At 40.1% G+C, this 16,932-nt stretch overlaps 1 protein-coding gene across 16 annotated transcripts in view; it reads left to right on the top strand.

Moving 5' to 3' along the window:
• Window positions 1-16,932, top strand: part of MACF1 (microtubule actin crosslinking factor 1) — a 273,827-nt gene that overhangs the window by 152,125 nt on the left and 104,770 nt on the right. For 12 of the 16 annotated variants that reach the window (XM_073665641.1, XM_073665631.1, XM_073665640.1 and 9 more), the window contains 4 exons: window positions 7,222-7,437; window positions 7,582-7,728; window positions 14,509-14,718; window positions 16,698-16,847. In XM_073665641.1, the coding sequence (XP_073521742.1) occupies window positions 7,222-7,437; window positions 7,582-7,728; window positions 14,509-14,718; window positions 16,698-16,847 (723 nt within the window). The remainder of the gene's footprint in view (window positions 1-7,221; window positions 7,438-7,581; window positions 7,729-14,508; window positions 14,719-16,697; window positions 16,848-16,932) is intronic. The other 4 variants (XM_073665639.1, XM_073665642.1, XM_073665643.1 and 1 more) reach the window with 1 other exon arrangement.

Genomic DNA, 16,932 nt, shown 5'->3' with positions numbered 1-16,932 from the left:
AGATAATTCTCTTCTTGACCCTTTACAATCTGGTTTCCGCTCTTCACATTCTACTGAAACTGCCCTCACCAAAGTCTCTAATGATCTACTAACAGCTAAATCTAAGGCTGTGTGCCCACGATGCAGAAATGCTGCATATTTTTTACGCTTCTCCCTGGCAGGAAAAACGTATGTGGTTTTTACATGCGTTTTCCCCACCAGGTAGAAGCGTTTGTGAAGCGTCTTTGCATGCAGAAATGCATGCGGGTTATCAAGCGCTTTTCCAAGCGATTTTATCATCACTTGTTAAGTGCTTGACAACTTGTTCACACTATGTAAATCCATGCAACCGGCATGGATTTATAGTAGTGTGACCAAGTTAGTTAAAAAAAAGAATAAGAATGGTAAAAAATAAAGTTTATACTCACCTTCCGTTGTCCTCCCGGTGTTTTGTCTGCTCCGTCCGGTGTCTTGCACTGCTCGCGGTGGTATGAAGGATCTGCGGTGACGTCATTGAGCCATGTGATGGGTCACATGACTCAGTGACGTCATGGCAGGTCCTTTACAACAGCGCGAGCATTGCAAGAGACCGGACGGCGAGGACAACGGAAGGTGAGTATAAACTTTATCTTTTATTTTAAATTCTTTTTTTTTTTTTTTACAGTTTCTATGGTACCCAGGTCTGGATGAGTCTCCTCTCCTCCAGACTTGGGTACCATCCGCACATAGAAACGCATAATATCCCTGTGTACAAATGTACTGACACGGATATTATGCGTTTCAATGCAAGTCAATGGCGGCGATTACGCTGCGTGTCCGCAAAATTAATGGACATGCTGCGGATTTTTGAGCGCAGCATTAATGCTGTGGAAAAATCCGCAGCATGGGCATTGACATTGCGGCTGGTCATTGGGGACCATGGGGGGCGGATTACCAAGCGTTTCCCAAGCGTTTATGCTGCGGAAATTCCGCAGCATAAACGCTTGTAAAACGCTACGTGGGCACATAACCTAATGGTCACTACTACCTGCTGATTCTCCTGGATCTCTCTGCTGCATATGACACTGTGGATCACCAGCTCCTCCTCACTATGCTCCGCTCTATTGGCCTAGAAGACACTGTTCTATCCTTGTTCTCCTCCTACCTCTCTGACCGCTCCTTCACTGTGTCTTTTGCCGGCTCCTCTTCCTCTCCCTTTTCCCCTTATTGTCGGGGTCCCTCAAGGATCAGTACTAGGCCCCCTTCTTTTCTCCTTATACACCGCTCCTATTGGACAAGCAATCAGCAGATTTGGTTTTCACTACCATCTCTATTCTAATGACACCCAATTACACCTCTTCTACAGACATCATCCCGGCATTATTACAAAATACCAGTGATTGGCTTTCCGCTGTCTCTAACACTATGTCCTCCCTCTATCTAAAATTGAATCTGTCAAAAACTGAACTACTCGTCTTTCCTCCCTCCACTAACCTACCTGTGCCCGATATTGTCTTTCCCGTTTGTGGCTCAACCATTACTCCCCAGCGACAAGCCCGCTGTCTTGAGGTCATACTCGATTCAGATCTTTCCTTCACTCCTCACATCAAATCACTCACTCGCTCATTCATGTCATCTACACCTCAAGAACATCTCTAGAATCAGAACTTTTTTTTACCTTTGACTCGGCAAAAACTCTTACTGTAGCTCTTATTCATTCTTGTCTGGACTATTACAACTCTTTAGTAATCGGTCTCCCTCTTTCTAAACTTTTCCCTCTCCAATCCACCCTGAATGCAGCAGCCAGGATCATATTTCTCTCCAACCGACACAACGATCCCTCTTCTCTGTGCCAGTCATTGCACTGGTTGCCCTTCAAATACAGAATTCAATATAAACTTATCACTCTTACCCACAAAGCACTCAATGCTTCAGCTCCCCCATACATCTCTTTCCTAGTCTCAGTCTACCACCCTACCTGTGCCCTCCGTTCTGCTAATGACTTACAACTACAATCCTCCTTAATCCGATCCTCTCACTCTCATCTCCAAGATTTCTTATGTGCTGCGCCAATTCTTTGTAATGCATTACCCAGGACAATTCTATTAATTCCCAATACCCACAGCTTTAAGCGCGCCCTAAAATGCTCATTTCTATCGCCTTAACACACTTGTCTAACTGTCCCAGTTTGGCCCATATCAAAATTTTCTTCAATATCATGTTCATACCATCCATTCACTGATTAGTCTCTGTCTGTACTGTACACATACTGGCTGGCCACCAGTTCCTGTAGTGTTATGTACTTACCCTGTTCAGCATTTTATGGCTGTATTATACAATATTTGTACATTTTACCTTTTCTGCCCCCCCCCTATTTCCTCATAGACTGTAAGCTTGTGAGCAGGGCCCTCACTTCTTTTAATATCTGAATTATGCTTATTTTGTAATGTCTTTTTGTCTGTTCAAGCCCCCCCCCCCTCAAATTGTAAAGTGCTGCGCTATAAAAGTTGTAAAGTTGGCGCTATAAAAATCAAAAAATTATTCCCACACTCACACTGGTCTGACAGCTTTCTGTGAGCGCGGTGAGTGTCTCACATACATTGCACACGCTGAAGGTGGGGAAGTGAAGGAACTTTTTTATTTTTTTTTATTTTTCTTGTTCTTCTTTTTGTTTCTTAAAGACAGAAACTGCACATGCACGGCCAGCTTATCGGCCACGGGGATGGACAGTAAAGCTCACAGAGGTAATATCCTGGGAGCCCATTTCAGAAGATGAAAGGTTATTTTTTGAATGGAGCATAATTTTTAATAACTCTAAATTGCAAAAACATTTATTTACACATTTTCTGCTTAATTAAATGTATCCTTCAAGGTGGCACAACCCCTTTAAGTCTGAAGGATGTTTCTTAATAATCAGGCTAGGAACATCTTCAACCAATCTTGCAAATACATTGTTCATATGAATATTTTACATATCCCCATAGTAACCCCCACCTCCAAACCAACCCTCTTCCTTTATTCCCTTGGTGTACCAAAATGATAATTAGGTAATTCAATCAGGCTTTGCATGTCCAACTATTTACACAAAGTTTTATAAAATATTTAAAGAAAATTTTCAACCTTGCACCAATAAGTTAAAAATGAAATCTGATGCCAGTACCTCAGACACTGCTGTCGGGCATTTAATACAATCTCCCCATTGTTTTCCGAACTTGCTAACAGCTCCTCTTTTAATGTATACTTTTTTCTCCATTAGATTTTATTGTTTAATCCCCAAACTAACTCCTCAAACAAGAGAGGTCCACTTGCTAGCCAGTGTTTAGCAATAGTCTTCCTTGCATGGTACAGTATTTTGGCTATAGCTAACTGTGCGGAAAAAGAATCTCCAATGTACACCAATAGGCACAGGATTTAGGATTAATAGAAATTGGAATATTAAAGACATCACAAATTGGTCTACCAACATTATCCCATACCTCCCTTGATTCCAAAACATATAAATGAGATCTGCTCCTTCTTCCACACAGCGAGGACAACGATCATCAGCCCTGAGACCCATCTGATATAATGCTTTTGAGGTTCTATAAACTCTGTGGATCAAAAATAATTGTGAAAAATTGTAAACAAAATTAAGAACAAAAATTCTCAATTTATTTACTATCCAGTTTGAGTGCCACACATATAAATATACACTCTTATAAGCCTTGGCATGCTATAATTGAGGTTATTAATGGTTATCTGAGGAATGTTCTTCTACGCTGAATGCATTGACCACACAAATTATCAAGATTCGCCGCTGGCAGCTCCCTTTGCGATTGCCCATTAGCGACATTCCTGATGTGCTTGGTGGGAAACTAGTCTGCAGGCGGTAGCATGCTTAGGCCACACAGGCTACTCAGTGTGCATTGTGTTGAAAAATAGCTCCTCGGACACTTTGGACAAATGGCTATAATAATGGTTCTGTGATTGATCCATTCTGTATTGTATGTGAAATTGGACATCCAATCGTAAGAAGTCAAACAGTGTCTATACAAACAATCAGAAGGCATTTGCACAGAAATGGGCTACATCCCAGACTTCCTGCTACCGGTGTTCCATTAACCTCACGCCACTGCTCTCATAGGCTATCATGGTGCAAAGCAAGAGGGCAATCTTAAGCGTTGAGTCCAGCGTTTGTTTTGGATGCAATGATAGCTGAAGATTGGTCTGTCAATGCCATGCAGAGGCCTTCACGAGGGAACATCACTATGGTCTGTTCCTGACATTATGGTGTAAGATGGCTTAATGTTTGGTAGCCAGATCCCTTTATTTGTCATTCTAAGTACACTAAAAACTCTGCGTTATATTGATTTGGTCATGGAGCCTGTAGTATCGCAATTTCTTATGTGTCCCTGATGCTGTTTTTCAACACAACAACGTTGGGCCACATGCAGCTTATGTTACTGTGAACAGGCTGCGTGGCCTAAATGTGCTACCAAGTCCTCAGACAACCGCTACCAGCGGATTATCTGAGAGCGCAAAATGATCGGCATTCTGAAATCGGACTTGCGGGATCCTTAACAATCATCTGTCTTGGGCACCCATACACATTACAGTGTCGGCATAACACGTCAATATTTGTGGGTTCAGCCAACGATAATTTAAAGTAATATGGTGGGGCTTTAGAGATGCACCTCCGAAAAATTAAGGTTGAGGATGTGCAGAATTCATACATGACACTTATCTATACCTACATGCATATATCTCTTATCTTTGCAAAATTTACAAAGCTAAAATAACCAAATAACACCACATTTAAAGCTGACACGTGGTCTGATAATGTGCCAGAGATGATTAAATGTACATCTTTTCATCCTTCGGCTGTGTGCCCACTATGCGTTTTTAAAGCGTTTTTGCCGGGGAATTTCCATAGCGAAAGCGCTTAAAAAACGCTTGGTAATACGTGCCCCATGGTCCCCAATGATAATCCGCAGCGGAAATTTCCGCAGCATGTGCACAGCACATGCGGATTATCATTGAGGAAAAATCCGCAGCATGTCCATTAATTTTGCGGACACGCAGCGTAATTGCCGCCATTGACTTGCATTGAAACGCTTAATATCCTTGTCAGCACATATGGATATTATGCAATTCTATGTGCGGGATGGTACCCGGGTTTGGAGTAGAGGAGACTCTCCTCCAGACTCGGGTACCATAGAATTTAAGATAAAAAATAAAGATTATACTTACCTTCCGATGGCCACCAGTGTTTTCTCTGCTCCGTCTGGTCTGTTGTATGGGTCGTCGTGGTGGTGTGAAAGGACCTGTGATGACGTCATTGAGTCATGTGACAGGTCACGCGACCGCCGACGTCAGCGGTTGCTTGACCTGTCACATGACTAAATGACGTCATCACAGGTCCTTTCACACCACCACAACCCATACAACAGACCAGACTTGGCGGAGAAAACACCGGGGACCATCGGAAGCGAAGTTTAATCTTTATTTTTTACCATTCTTATTCTTTTTTTTTTTTTTTTAACTATTACTTGGTCACACTATATAAATCCATGCCATGGATTTATATAGTGTGACCAAATTGTCAAGCACTTTCCAAGTGATGCTAAAATCGCTTGGAAAGCGCTTGACAACCCGCATGCAGAAATGCATGTGAAGAACGCTTGACAAACGCTTCTACCTGGCGGGAAAAACGCATGTACAATCCACATGTGTTTTTCCTGCCAGGAGATGCGGAAAAAATATGCATCATTTCTGCATCGTGGGCACATAGCCTTCTAGTACAATTAAAAAAAAAAAAAAGAAAAAGCAGCATGCCCCCTCAATGTGACATTATTAAAGAAGTTTTTGAAGGGGTAGTCCGGGCAAAGTAATACTTTATTCAGGGGGTTAGATATGTAAAAAATAATAAAATTAGTTATTCTCACCTACTAGCATTCACCTGGATCTCAGTGCAGGTCGCTCCACAGTCTGTGCAGATACAGGAAGTGGTGATATCATCATTGCACCAACTGCCTGACTGCAGTGGCCTGTGATTGACTGGTCAGTTAACTTCAGCATCGCATTATCAGATATTTTCTAATTATGCGCTGCTTAAAGGGGTTTTCCCATGAACAAAAGTTAATGTTAATAGTTTAAATAAAATGTTCCTGTGCTGAGATAATCTTATAAATGTGCCCCTGCTGTGTACTGTGTAATGGCTGTGTCTGACCGTACAGGAACATGGTCTGATCATACCACATCTCCTGGACAGGAGAGGACGCAAAAGAGTATACAGACATTACAGCAAGGGATCACAGCTGATTCTTTCTTTGAAGTAAAACATTGTTTAAAAACAGGCAGGGAAATGTTTTAACTCACAAAAAGAATCATCTGTGATCCCATGCTGTAATGTCTGTATACTCCTTTGCTTCCTTCCCTGCCCAGGAGCTGTGGTATGATCAGACCATGTACCATACACAGTCAGACACAACCATTACACAGGGGAACATTTATAAGATTATCTCAGCATTTTATTTAAACACATCCAATTGTGGAAGTTATTATTATTCCAAGATCTATTGATTAAAATGAACTTTGCTCGTGGTAAAACCCCTTTAAGTCGCTTCACCTCTACAGCCAATTACAGGTCGCAGCAGTCTGGCAGATAATGGATCAGTGACATCACCACCTGTCTCCGCACAGACCTGTGCTGAGATCCAGGTGGATATTGGTAGATGAGTTTGAATACGTTTTTTTTTATTGTTTTTTTTAAATATCCAGTCCCTCTGAGGAAAGTGTTGTTTTTTTGTTTTTTTTTATAAGTATAACATCGCAGTCACTCTATGAATGCCCAGGTGGCAAGAGATGATGGTACCAAACCCTCCTCTCCCCAATGACATCCTGTACCCAGACACACCACTTTTTCTCCTGCTCCCTTGCTTTAAAGGTGTGCTATATACCAAATATTGAAGGTAGCTTGTATTTTATAGGTGCACTTATGATGTACTATTGGCAGTTAAGAGTGCGTTGGAGATGATCAGTGCCGATGACGTTCTTAGCCCATATAACTGCCCTCTTGGCAGGTATGTGGGGTCATAGCATCGGTACCACTCTCCTCCAATGCTGAGTGAGCTGTGCCAGATGAACCTTTCAATCTGCCATACTGTCACAGTTGGTGAAACCCAGTTTGTCTTAGTTATTAATACACTTGCTAATGGTTTATTAAATACAATGAATTACGGTATACTTCTGCACATATAAAGATTATAATATCTCTTTCTCAAGGCGCTCAATCAAGAACTGAAGAATTTGGAGTCTCCTGTTGCCAAGGAGCTTGACTTTGTGAAGTTGATTGTATCTGATCAGCCACCTCATGTGCCATCTCAGCTTCTGCGGGCTTTAGAGAAAGATGCAAAGAACTTGGAAAAGTCGCTTAATTCTATCAGGGATATTTCCGAGTCTCGAGTTACACAGCTCCACTCTGTGTTTGAGCTTGAGAAGGTCAGTTTTTAGTATGAACTAGGGCCACTGATACCACTGCTAAGTTTTATGGGTTTTTTTTTGTTTTTTTTGAAGAATTGGCTCTATCGATTAGGCTTAATATGTGTTTTTCTAAGTAGTATATGTAATGTTCTTTATTTAAAGGGGAAGGTGTGTGCTGAGCATCAGGAACTGGAAAGCAAACTGCAGACTCTCTTGCAGAGGGTAAAGGAGATCTCACACACTCTTGACTGCCAAAAGACTAGTGATTTTGGATCAGAATCTACTGGAGGTGAAGAGATGATTATAGAGGTAATTCCTTACACTTACAGTGTGTTTCTGACAAATGTATTTGTAAACTATTTTATAGTTGTTCTCCCATTAAAGGGGTATTCCTGTCTGGCCAACTGCAACTATCTGTAATAACGTGCTTGCTGTCGTTCCCCTGCACAGCAGATGGCCACGTGTCACTATGCAAGGAAAAGCTGTAATGGGGCCACAAGACTTGAATCAACCGGTGGACTATTAATTAGAATATTGGGGGTCCCGGAGGTCAGACCCCACCATTAAAGGGGGTGTCTATTACTACTATTACTAACATCAGTGTAATAATGGTCCCATGCTTGTCCTATTTTTTTTCTAAATAAACTAAATCACTAAACAAAGGGGAACATTTAGGTAATAGCAGTTACCAACAATAACCTATGTATATAATAATGAATCTGTATCTAGTACAGTTCAATGTTAAACCCAAAGAGACCAGAGGGATAGAAAAGCACAATCAATGTTTATTACATAATTATACAACACATAAATCACAACGTGGACTGAGTTGAGAATGGACAGATAAAAAATTCTCAGGAAAAATAATGGAATTCAATCCTGCTGCAGAGACAATGCCTCCCCTCATGATGGTCTCCCATACAGATCTATAATAAACAATCCACTAGATCTAGGTAGCAGACCCCTAAATGCTTACATATCAGATGTATATAATATACATGCATATACTTATTTTAAGAGAGGGCAAGAATTAGTAGAATATCAGTACACATACACAGTCATGTAAATATAATGTCACAGTGATAGCCCTATAAGAGCAAAGTAGTGCAAACATATGACTAAGTACACACTCAGCTCAGCACTATAGGTGTCTAAAACTGATCAAAGTGGAGGTATTAACCAGTCCAGGAATCGCCTTGTATATAAAGTACAAAGTTAATGCAGATATATATATATATAGCTCAAATAGCAGTACCTTGAGACGCCATGGACATGGATATAGCGTGGGAGGCACAGGAGGGGAGGTGTGGGCACCTCAACGCATGCCTCGCCTGCGTGGCTTCGTCAGGAGGGTGCACTATTTTGCTCTTTAGGGCCATCATTGTGACCTTATATTTATAGAACTGTTGCTTATGTGTATTGAAATTCTACTAATTCTTGCCCTCTCTTAAAATAAGTATATGTATGTATATTATATATATATTGTCTCTGCAGCAGGATTGAATTCCATCTATTTTTCCTGAGAATTTTTTATCTGTCCATTCTCACCTCAGTCCACATTGTGATTTGTGTTGTATAATTGTGTAATAAACATTGATTGTGCTTTTCTATCCCTCTGGTCTCTTGGGGTTTTCATTGAACTGTACTAGATACAGATTCATTATTATAGCATAGCATAGTTAGTAAAGCCGAATAAAGACTTGCGTCCATCAAGTTCGACCTGTTAGTTCTGTAATTGCTAAAGTTGATCCAGAGGAGGGCAAAAACCCCAAATGATTTAGCCAATCTTCACCTGAGGAAAAATTCCCTCCCGACTCTGAAACCAGCAGTCAGAATAAATCCCTGTATCAACCTACTATTTTATTCTATTTTTAAGTATATGCAGAAATCTGCCTGGTATCTAGAAATGCATCCAGTCCCCGCTTGAACTGGTTTAGTGAATCCGACATTACCGTCTCCTCACTCAGTGAATTCCATATTCTCACTGCTCTTACCGTAAAGAACCCCTTCCTATGCTGGTGCTGGAACCTTTTCTCTTCCAGTCTTAGTGAGTGCCCTCTTGTTACCGTAATATCCCTCCTTTTGAACAAATCCCGGGCAAGGTCTCTATACTGTCCCCTAACATATTTGTACACATTTATTATGTCCCCCCTCAACCTTCTCTTTTCCAGGCTGAATAGTCCTAGTTTTGCCAACCTCTCTGGGTATTGCAGTCCCTCCATTCCCCTTATTAATTTTGTTGCCCTCCTTTGTACCTTTTCAAGCTCATTTATATCCTTTCTATATATTGGGGCCCATAACTGAGCACAGTATTCCAAGTGTGGTCTGACCAGTGCTTTGTACAGTGGAAGAACAATGTTCTCCTCCTTTGCAGCTATACCTCTTCTGATACATCCCATTACCCTGTTTGCCCTTACAGCAGCAGCCTGACTTTGGGCACTCCAATTTAGTTTGCTATCAATCAAGATGCCCAAGTCCTTCTCCATCTCTGAATTCCCCAATGATTTCCCATTCAGTGAGTACTGGTGACTTCCATTTTTCCTTCCCATATGTATGACCTTACATTTCTCCTCGTTAAACCTCATTTGCCATTTAATGCTCCACCTACCCAGCTTATCCAAATCCCTCTGTAGGTCTGCACTGTCCTCTTTTGTATTAATTGTTTTACATAACTTTGTGTCATCTGCAAATATTGATATTTTACTATTTATCCCGTTGACTATGTCGTTAATAAAGATATTAAATAACATTGGGCCTAGTACAGACCCCTGTGGTACCCCACTAGTGACGCTTACCCAATCTGAGTATATTCCATTTATAACCACCCTCTGCCTTCTATCCTTTAGCCAGTTAGCTACCCACTTGCAGACATTTTCCCCCAGCCCCATCATTCTCATTTTGTATACCAACCTATTATGTGGCACGCTATCGAACGCTTTTGAGAAGTCGAGATACACGACATCCACTGGTTCCCCCTGATCTACTCGAGAGCTAACCTCCTCGTAGAAGTCAATCAGGTTTGTTTGGCAGGAGCGATTCCTCATGAATCCATGTTGGTTCGGGGTTAATAGATTATTAGCATCAAGATGCTCCATGATTGCCTCATTAATAAAGCCTTCAAAAATTTTGCCCACAACGGACGTCAGACTCACTGGCCGATAGTTTCCGGTGTTACTTTTTGCTCCCTTTTTGAATATTGGCACTACATTCGCCTGTCGCCAATCAAGTGGTACAGACCCAGTCTCAACAGAGTCCTTAAATATAAGATATAACGGTCTGTCTATCACATTACTTAGTTCCCTTAGTACCCGTGGGTGTATGCCATCAGGTCCTGGTGATTTGTTTATTTTAATGTTACTGAGGCGTTTCTGTACCCCAGCTTGGGTTAGATTTGTCATACTTAGTGGAGGATTAAGCTTGTCACTTCTCATTTCGCCTGTTAGTTCTTTTTCCTTTGTGAAAGTTGACGAAAAAAATTTATTTAATAGATTAGCTTTATCCTCATCTTTCTCTATGATTTTGCCTTCATCACTTTTTATCGGTCCAATATTATTTGATTTAATCCTTTTACTATTTATATACGTAAAGAACAGTTTGGGATTTGATCTACTTTCCCTAGCAATACGTCTCTCTGTTTCCTCCTTTGCTATTTTTATTTGTTTTTTGCAGGTTCTCGTTTTTTCCTTGTAACACATTAGTGCCTCCTTACTGTTTTCCTGTTTTAATCTCTTGAATGACTCTTTTTTGCTATTTAACGCCCCTTTTACGTTCTTATTCAACCACATTGGTTTCCTCTTATTTCGGGCCCTTTTATTCCCATACGGTATATACCTCTCGCACTGAGTATTCAGAATTCTTTTGAAGGTTTCCCATTTACTATTCATATTTCCTTGATTAAGAACTTTGTCCCAGTCTATAAGTTGAAGGTTTTCTTTCAGCTGATCAAACTTCGCCCTCCTAAAGTTTAATGTTTTAGTTGTTCCCTTATTGATAACCCTACTGAAGGGCATTTTGAAATTGATAATATTATGATCGCTATTACCTAGGTGCCCCCCTATCTGTACCTCAGTTATTCTATCAGGCCTATTAGTCAATATTAAGTCCAACACTGCCTTCCCTCTCGTTGGTTCCTGCACTAGTTGGGAGAGATAATTATCCTTGATATTTGTCAAGAACCTTTTTCCTTTCTGCGATCTACAGGTTTCTGTTTCCCAGTCAATATCCGGGTAGTTGAAGTCCCCCATTACAATCACCTCATTATGTTTTGCTACTTTGTCTATTTGTCCTAATAGCAGTTTCTCATTCTCCTCTGTTATATTGGGTGGCTTATAGCAGACCCCCAGTAATATTTTATTATTATTTTTTGCCCCCTCTATCTCTACCCACATGGACTCAACCCCCTCTTCTCCCTCTCCTATATCTTCCCTTAGTCTGGGCTTTAGACGTGACTTTACATATAAGCAGACTCCTCCGCCCTTCCCCTGTTTCCGGTCCCTTCTAAATAAACTATAATCTGTTAAATTTACCGCCCAGTCGTAGCTATCGTCTAGCCAAGTCTCTGTTATACCTACGATGTCATACCTCTCCTCCGATATAAGCGCCCGCAGCTCATCCGCCTTATTGGTCAGGCTTCTTGCGTTGGTCAGCATGCAAGATAAAACTTTGGGGTTATTTAGCATCCTATTCTTCTCTAACGATCTAACTGTACTATCCCCACCCCCCTCTCCACCCTCATTATATTCACTTCTCCCCTTCCCCCTTGCTTGCCTCACATCCCACCTATTTCCTTGGTTTCCCCCCCCCCCCGTCTCTAGTTTAAAAACTCCTCCAACCTATTAGCCATCTTCTTCCCCAGCACCGCTGCACCCTCCCCATTGAGGTGCAGCCCGTCCCTACGGTAGAGCCTGTAGCCGACAGCGAAGTCGGCCCAGTTCTCCATGAACCCAAACCCTTCTGCCTTGCACCAACTCTTTAGCCACTTATTCACCTCCCTAACCTCCCGTTGGCGCTCCTGTGTGGCTCGCGGGATTGGTAGTATTTCTGAGAAAACTACCTTGGAGGTCCTTGCCCTAAGCTTCCTACCTAGATCCCTGAAATCATTTTTAAGGACCCTCCATCTACCACTCACTTTGTCATTGGTGCCAATGTGGACCATGACCGCTGGGTCATGGTCCATAACATAGGTTATGTTTGGTAACTACTATTACCCAATTTCTCCTCTTTTTTTTGTTTGGTCTAATATATGCGGGATAGTATTTTGTAGGTTAACAAACTAAATCACTAGTCCACAACTCCTTTCAAAGTGATGGCAGGACATAGCCTTATCATCATTTTATGACGCTTGCCATTGATGTATCAACATTTGTGACTTTTTATCTTGTATAGATACTACAGTCCTGCTCATCGTTATTGGCACCCATGAAGTCTAAGGACATAATGTGGAATATCTCCTGAAAAAAATTAATCAAGTGAAACCGCTTTTTGTATACAGCACTCGTTTTGAATGCAAAAGAGCAAATGTTAAACAATAATTTAAAACAAAAAACAATGGGAGGGAATAGAAAAAACTAAAGCTTGCGGTGTCACTAGTATTGGCACCCTTTACATTCATTTAGTATACACATTTTAATCCACCTGTGGTAAATCACAAAAGAGATTCTCCTGTGATTGTCGGTGCCTATGTGTCATGAATAAGCCAATGAATGATGACTTCAGTGTTTTAAAAAGCCACGATAGGCCCTGTTCCTTTGTCACAATGGTGAAGACAAAGGAGCTGTCTAAGGACATCAGGGCTGCTATTATCAGCAACACAAGACTTCCAAAGAGTATAAGGCCATCTCCAAATACATTGGTATCCCAGTTTCAACAGTGTGCAATGTTATTAAGAAGTTTGCCAAGCATGGAACCGTCAAGAACCTCCCTGGACGTGGGGGAAAGAGGAAAATTGACAAGAGATGTCTTCGAAGGTTATTGCGAATGGTGGAAAAAACACCACGTCAAACATACAAAGACCTGAAGGCCAACCTGGAACAGTCTGGGGTCATGGTTTCAACAAGTACCATACATAGAGCTTTATGGGCGAAGGCCAAGGAAGAAACCATTGCTGAAGAAAAGACATAAAAAGGAACAACTGATCTCTGCCAAAGAGTACCTTGACAAACCACAATCCTTCTGGGAAAATGTTCTGTGGACAGATGAAACAAAAATAGAGCTTTTTGGCAATGCAAAGCAACAGTTTACAGACTGTGCAAAGAAGCTTATAAGGAAAAGGACACCTTACCAACAGTTAAGCATGGTGGAGGATCAATAATGTTGTGGGGTTGCTTTGCTGCATCAGGTACTGAAGGCCTTGACCGTAACACAGGAATCATGAAATCAGAGAATTATCGAGAGACATGAGAGCAAAATGTCCTACCCAGTGTAAGAAAACTTGGTTTGAGTCGAAGATCATGGGTCCTCCAGCAAGACAATGACCCAAAGCACACATCCAAAAGTACACAGGAATGGTTGAAAAAGAAAAAATGGACTGTTTTAAAATGGCCAGAAATGAGTCCTGACGTCAATCCCATTGAAAATCTTTGTGGTGAGCTGAAATCTGCCATTGGGAAAAAGACCCCTGCAAACATTCAAGAGCTTGAACAAACTGTAAAGGAAGAGTGGGAGAAAATTCCACCTGAAGTGCATGAAGCTTATAGATGGCTACAAGATTCTTTTGGAGGCTGTCAGCAATGCCAAAGGGTGTACAGCCAAGTATTAATTAGGGGTGCCTTTATTGCTGCACATGCTGTTTATTCTGTTTTTTCTTTGAAAATGCAACATGAAAGTTGAAAAACAATATTTTTTTGTTGTATTACTTTGGACAATTGAGGATATAACTTTGGTACATTTCCATTTATTTCTGAAGATTTAGTACAGTCTATGAAAAAAATGATGGAGTGCCAATAACGATGAGCAGGGCTGTATGTGTCACTATTTCACTGCTGCTTTTAAGTCCTCTTTTTTTTCCCCGGCTAGTACATTCACGTTACATTTACCAATTTTGCGAGATGATAAATGTTTCCCAATTACCCTCTCTTTCTTTTATTATAGAATTTGAAGCAACCGGTGGCAGACATCAGGGTTGATCTAGAGGACATTGCCTATGAGGTCCAGCTATTTATTTCTGAGCAAGCTCAAGATTTGTCACCACAGCAAAGTCGCATATTGCTTTGTCTTCTGAATGAGCTGCAGAAATCTTTTCGGGAGACTTCGGAAAGATTATTAGCTCAGAGTGAAGTTCTGCAGTTCCGTGAACGACAGGTGAAATCCAGCATGAGACCTAAGCTTAAACAGCATGCTTGCTTACCTGTCATATACCGCTTACCAGCTAAACATAGGCCTGGATAGGACGACCCTAGGGAGGAAACCAGGGCTTTAGCTTCTAACATTTTTGTCTGGTCTCTTATAGATGTTATAGAGTGTAGAGGGGGCGGAAGACCTGAGAGCTTTCCATGCGCATAGCCATCATCTGTGTCCAACAGCTGAGATGAGCTCCCATTGCCGTTAATCATTTAAATGCCACCATCAATCTCTAACAGTAGTGTTAAATGGAAGACACATCAATGCTTGTGTGCACTGGCTCCCTTCACCTGAGTTTCATACGAGAACAAGATTTTCACTATATACTGCAATACTATGGTCTTGCAGTATATGGTTAAAGCGATCAAATGATCGCAAGTTTAAGTCCCTTAAGTGGACTAAAAAATAAAGTTTTTAAAAATAAAAAATCTAAAAATTCAAATCCTCCACCCTTTCCTTCATTAAAATAAAGAAATTAAAAATATTAAAAAACAAACATTTGGTTTTACCGCATTCGTAAAAGTATGGTCTATCAAAATTTTAAATGAATTGTGATTTTTCGTTCATCACTCCTCCCTAAAAATGGAATAACAACAAAACTATATATATATATATATATATATATATATATATATATATATATATATATATATATATATATATATATATATATATATATATATATATTATATGCGTGTGTGTGTCTGTGTATGTATGTATGTGTGTATATATATGTATATATGTATGTGTGTGTATATATATATATATATATGTGTATATATATATATATATATATATATATATATATATATATATATATATATATATATATATATATATATATATATATATGTATGTATGTGTGTGTGTGTGTATATGTATATATATATATATATATATATATATATATATATATATATATATATATATATATATATATATATATATATCTATATATATATCCCCCAAATTAGAATCAATAAAATCATTAGCTCAACATGCAATAAAACAAACCCTCTAAACTTTTGAATTTTTTATCTATGGAAGTTTTTGTTTTTCCTTCATCTTACCGAACTGGAAATTGATGATTCAAAATTATTTTTGCCACAAAATAAATGCCATCAAAGCAAAACCCAAAAAAGAATGGTGGAATTGCATTTTATGCACTTGAAATTATTTTTCCAGTTTTTCTAGTACATTAAATCTTAAAAGCAATGGTGGCATTCAAAACTAGAATTGGTCCCGCAAAAAAATAAAGCCACATACAGTTGTGTTGGTGGTAAAATGAAAACATTATGGATCTTGGAATGAGGGGAGGAAGAAACAAAAATTTTTAATTTGTCCGGTCTTTAAGGTGCTAGAGTTCAATCCATAAGTATTTGTTTTTATCCATGTATTCTCAGCTGGAATACATTTCTAGATTATAATTTTCTGTAAGATTGTACTTTTTTCAGTATATCCCCTTTTTTTTTCTTGTCTATAAATCTCTTTTTTTTTTTTAAGTGTTTTTTTTCTATAGCACAAAAAAAGTACCGTCAGTCTCCCGTTGCTGTTTTATGAATGTTCATTTGCTGTATTAACCTCATCCATAAGCTGCCTGAAATGCGTTTGTGTTTAACCTCTTGTTTGCTTTGCTTTTCCAGGTTTCTCCCCTCTAACAGTGAAGGATTCCCTGCTCAGTCTGATACTGTTGTTAACACCGATATATCCTCTGTATGGTTACTTGTTTGGCTAGGGAATTGCTGGCAGTTATGAAAGGGACACATCGTGCTCGTGTACTAGGCAGGGATGTGTAGGACAGAGAAGAAGGCTATGGGCCATATAGATTCTGAGCTGCAGTCATTGACTGAAAGGCTGGCATCTGTGAGCCCTGAGCCTCTGTCTCTGTGTTTAGTTATTGAAGGTATGTTGGTACACTCATGATCTTTATTTCTGTGTAGACTCTTCAGGAGCAGCAGGTGGTATGTGCCCAGGAACTAGAAGGCTTGAGCACATGGGCTGAACAAATAGAAAAGGCTGTGAACGACCACCAGGCTAATGCCAGCTCACAGGACCTCACTAGTCTTCAGGATCAGTACCAGAGCATGCAGGTGATACATTAATCTTACTACTTCTATAGATTCCCTTGATTTTGTTAGGATGTTGTGTAGAGCACATTAAAGGGAATCTGTCACC

The sequence above is a fragment of the Phyllobates terribilis genome, unplaced genomic scaffold (genome assembly GCF_046119375.1).
Source record: "Phyllobates terribilis strain yellow unplaced genomic scaffold, ASM4611937v1 Scaffold_2__4_contigs__length_985480577, whole genome shotgun sequence".
NCBI lineage: Eukaryota > Metazoa > Chordata > Amphibia > Anura > Dendrobatidae > Phyllobates > Phyllobates terribilis.
Note: the sequence above shows the minus strand (reverse complement) of the source record. Positions and strands in the feature narration are given on the sequence as shown.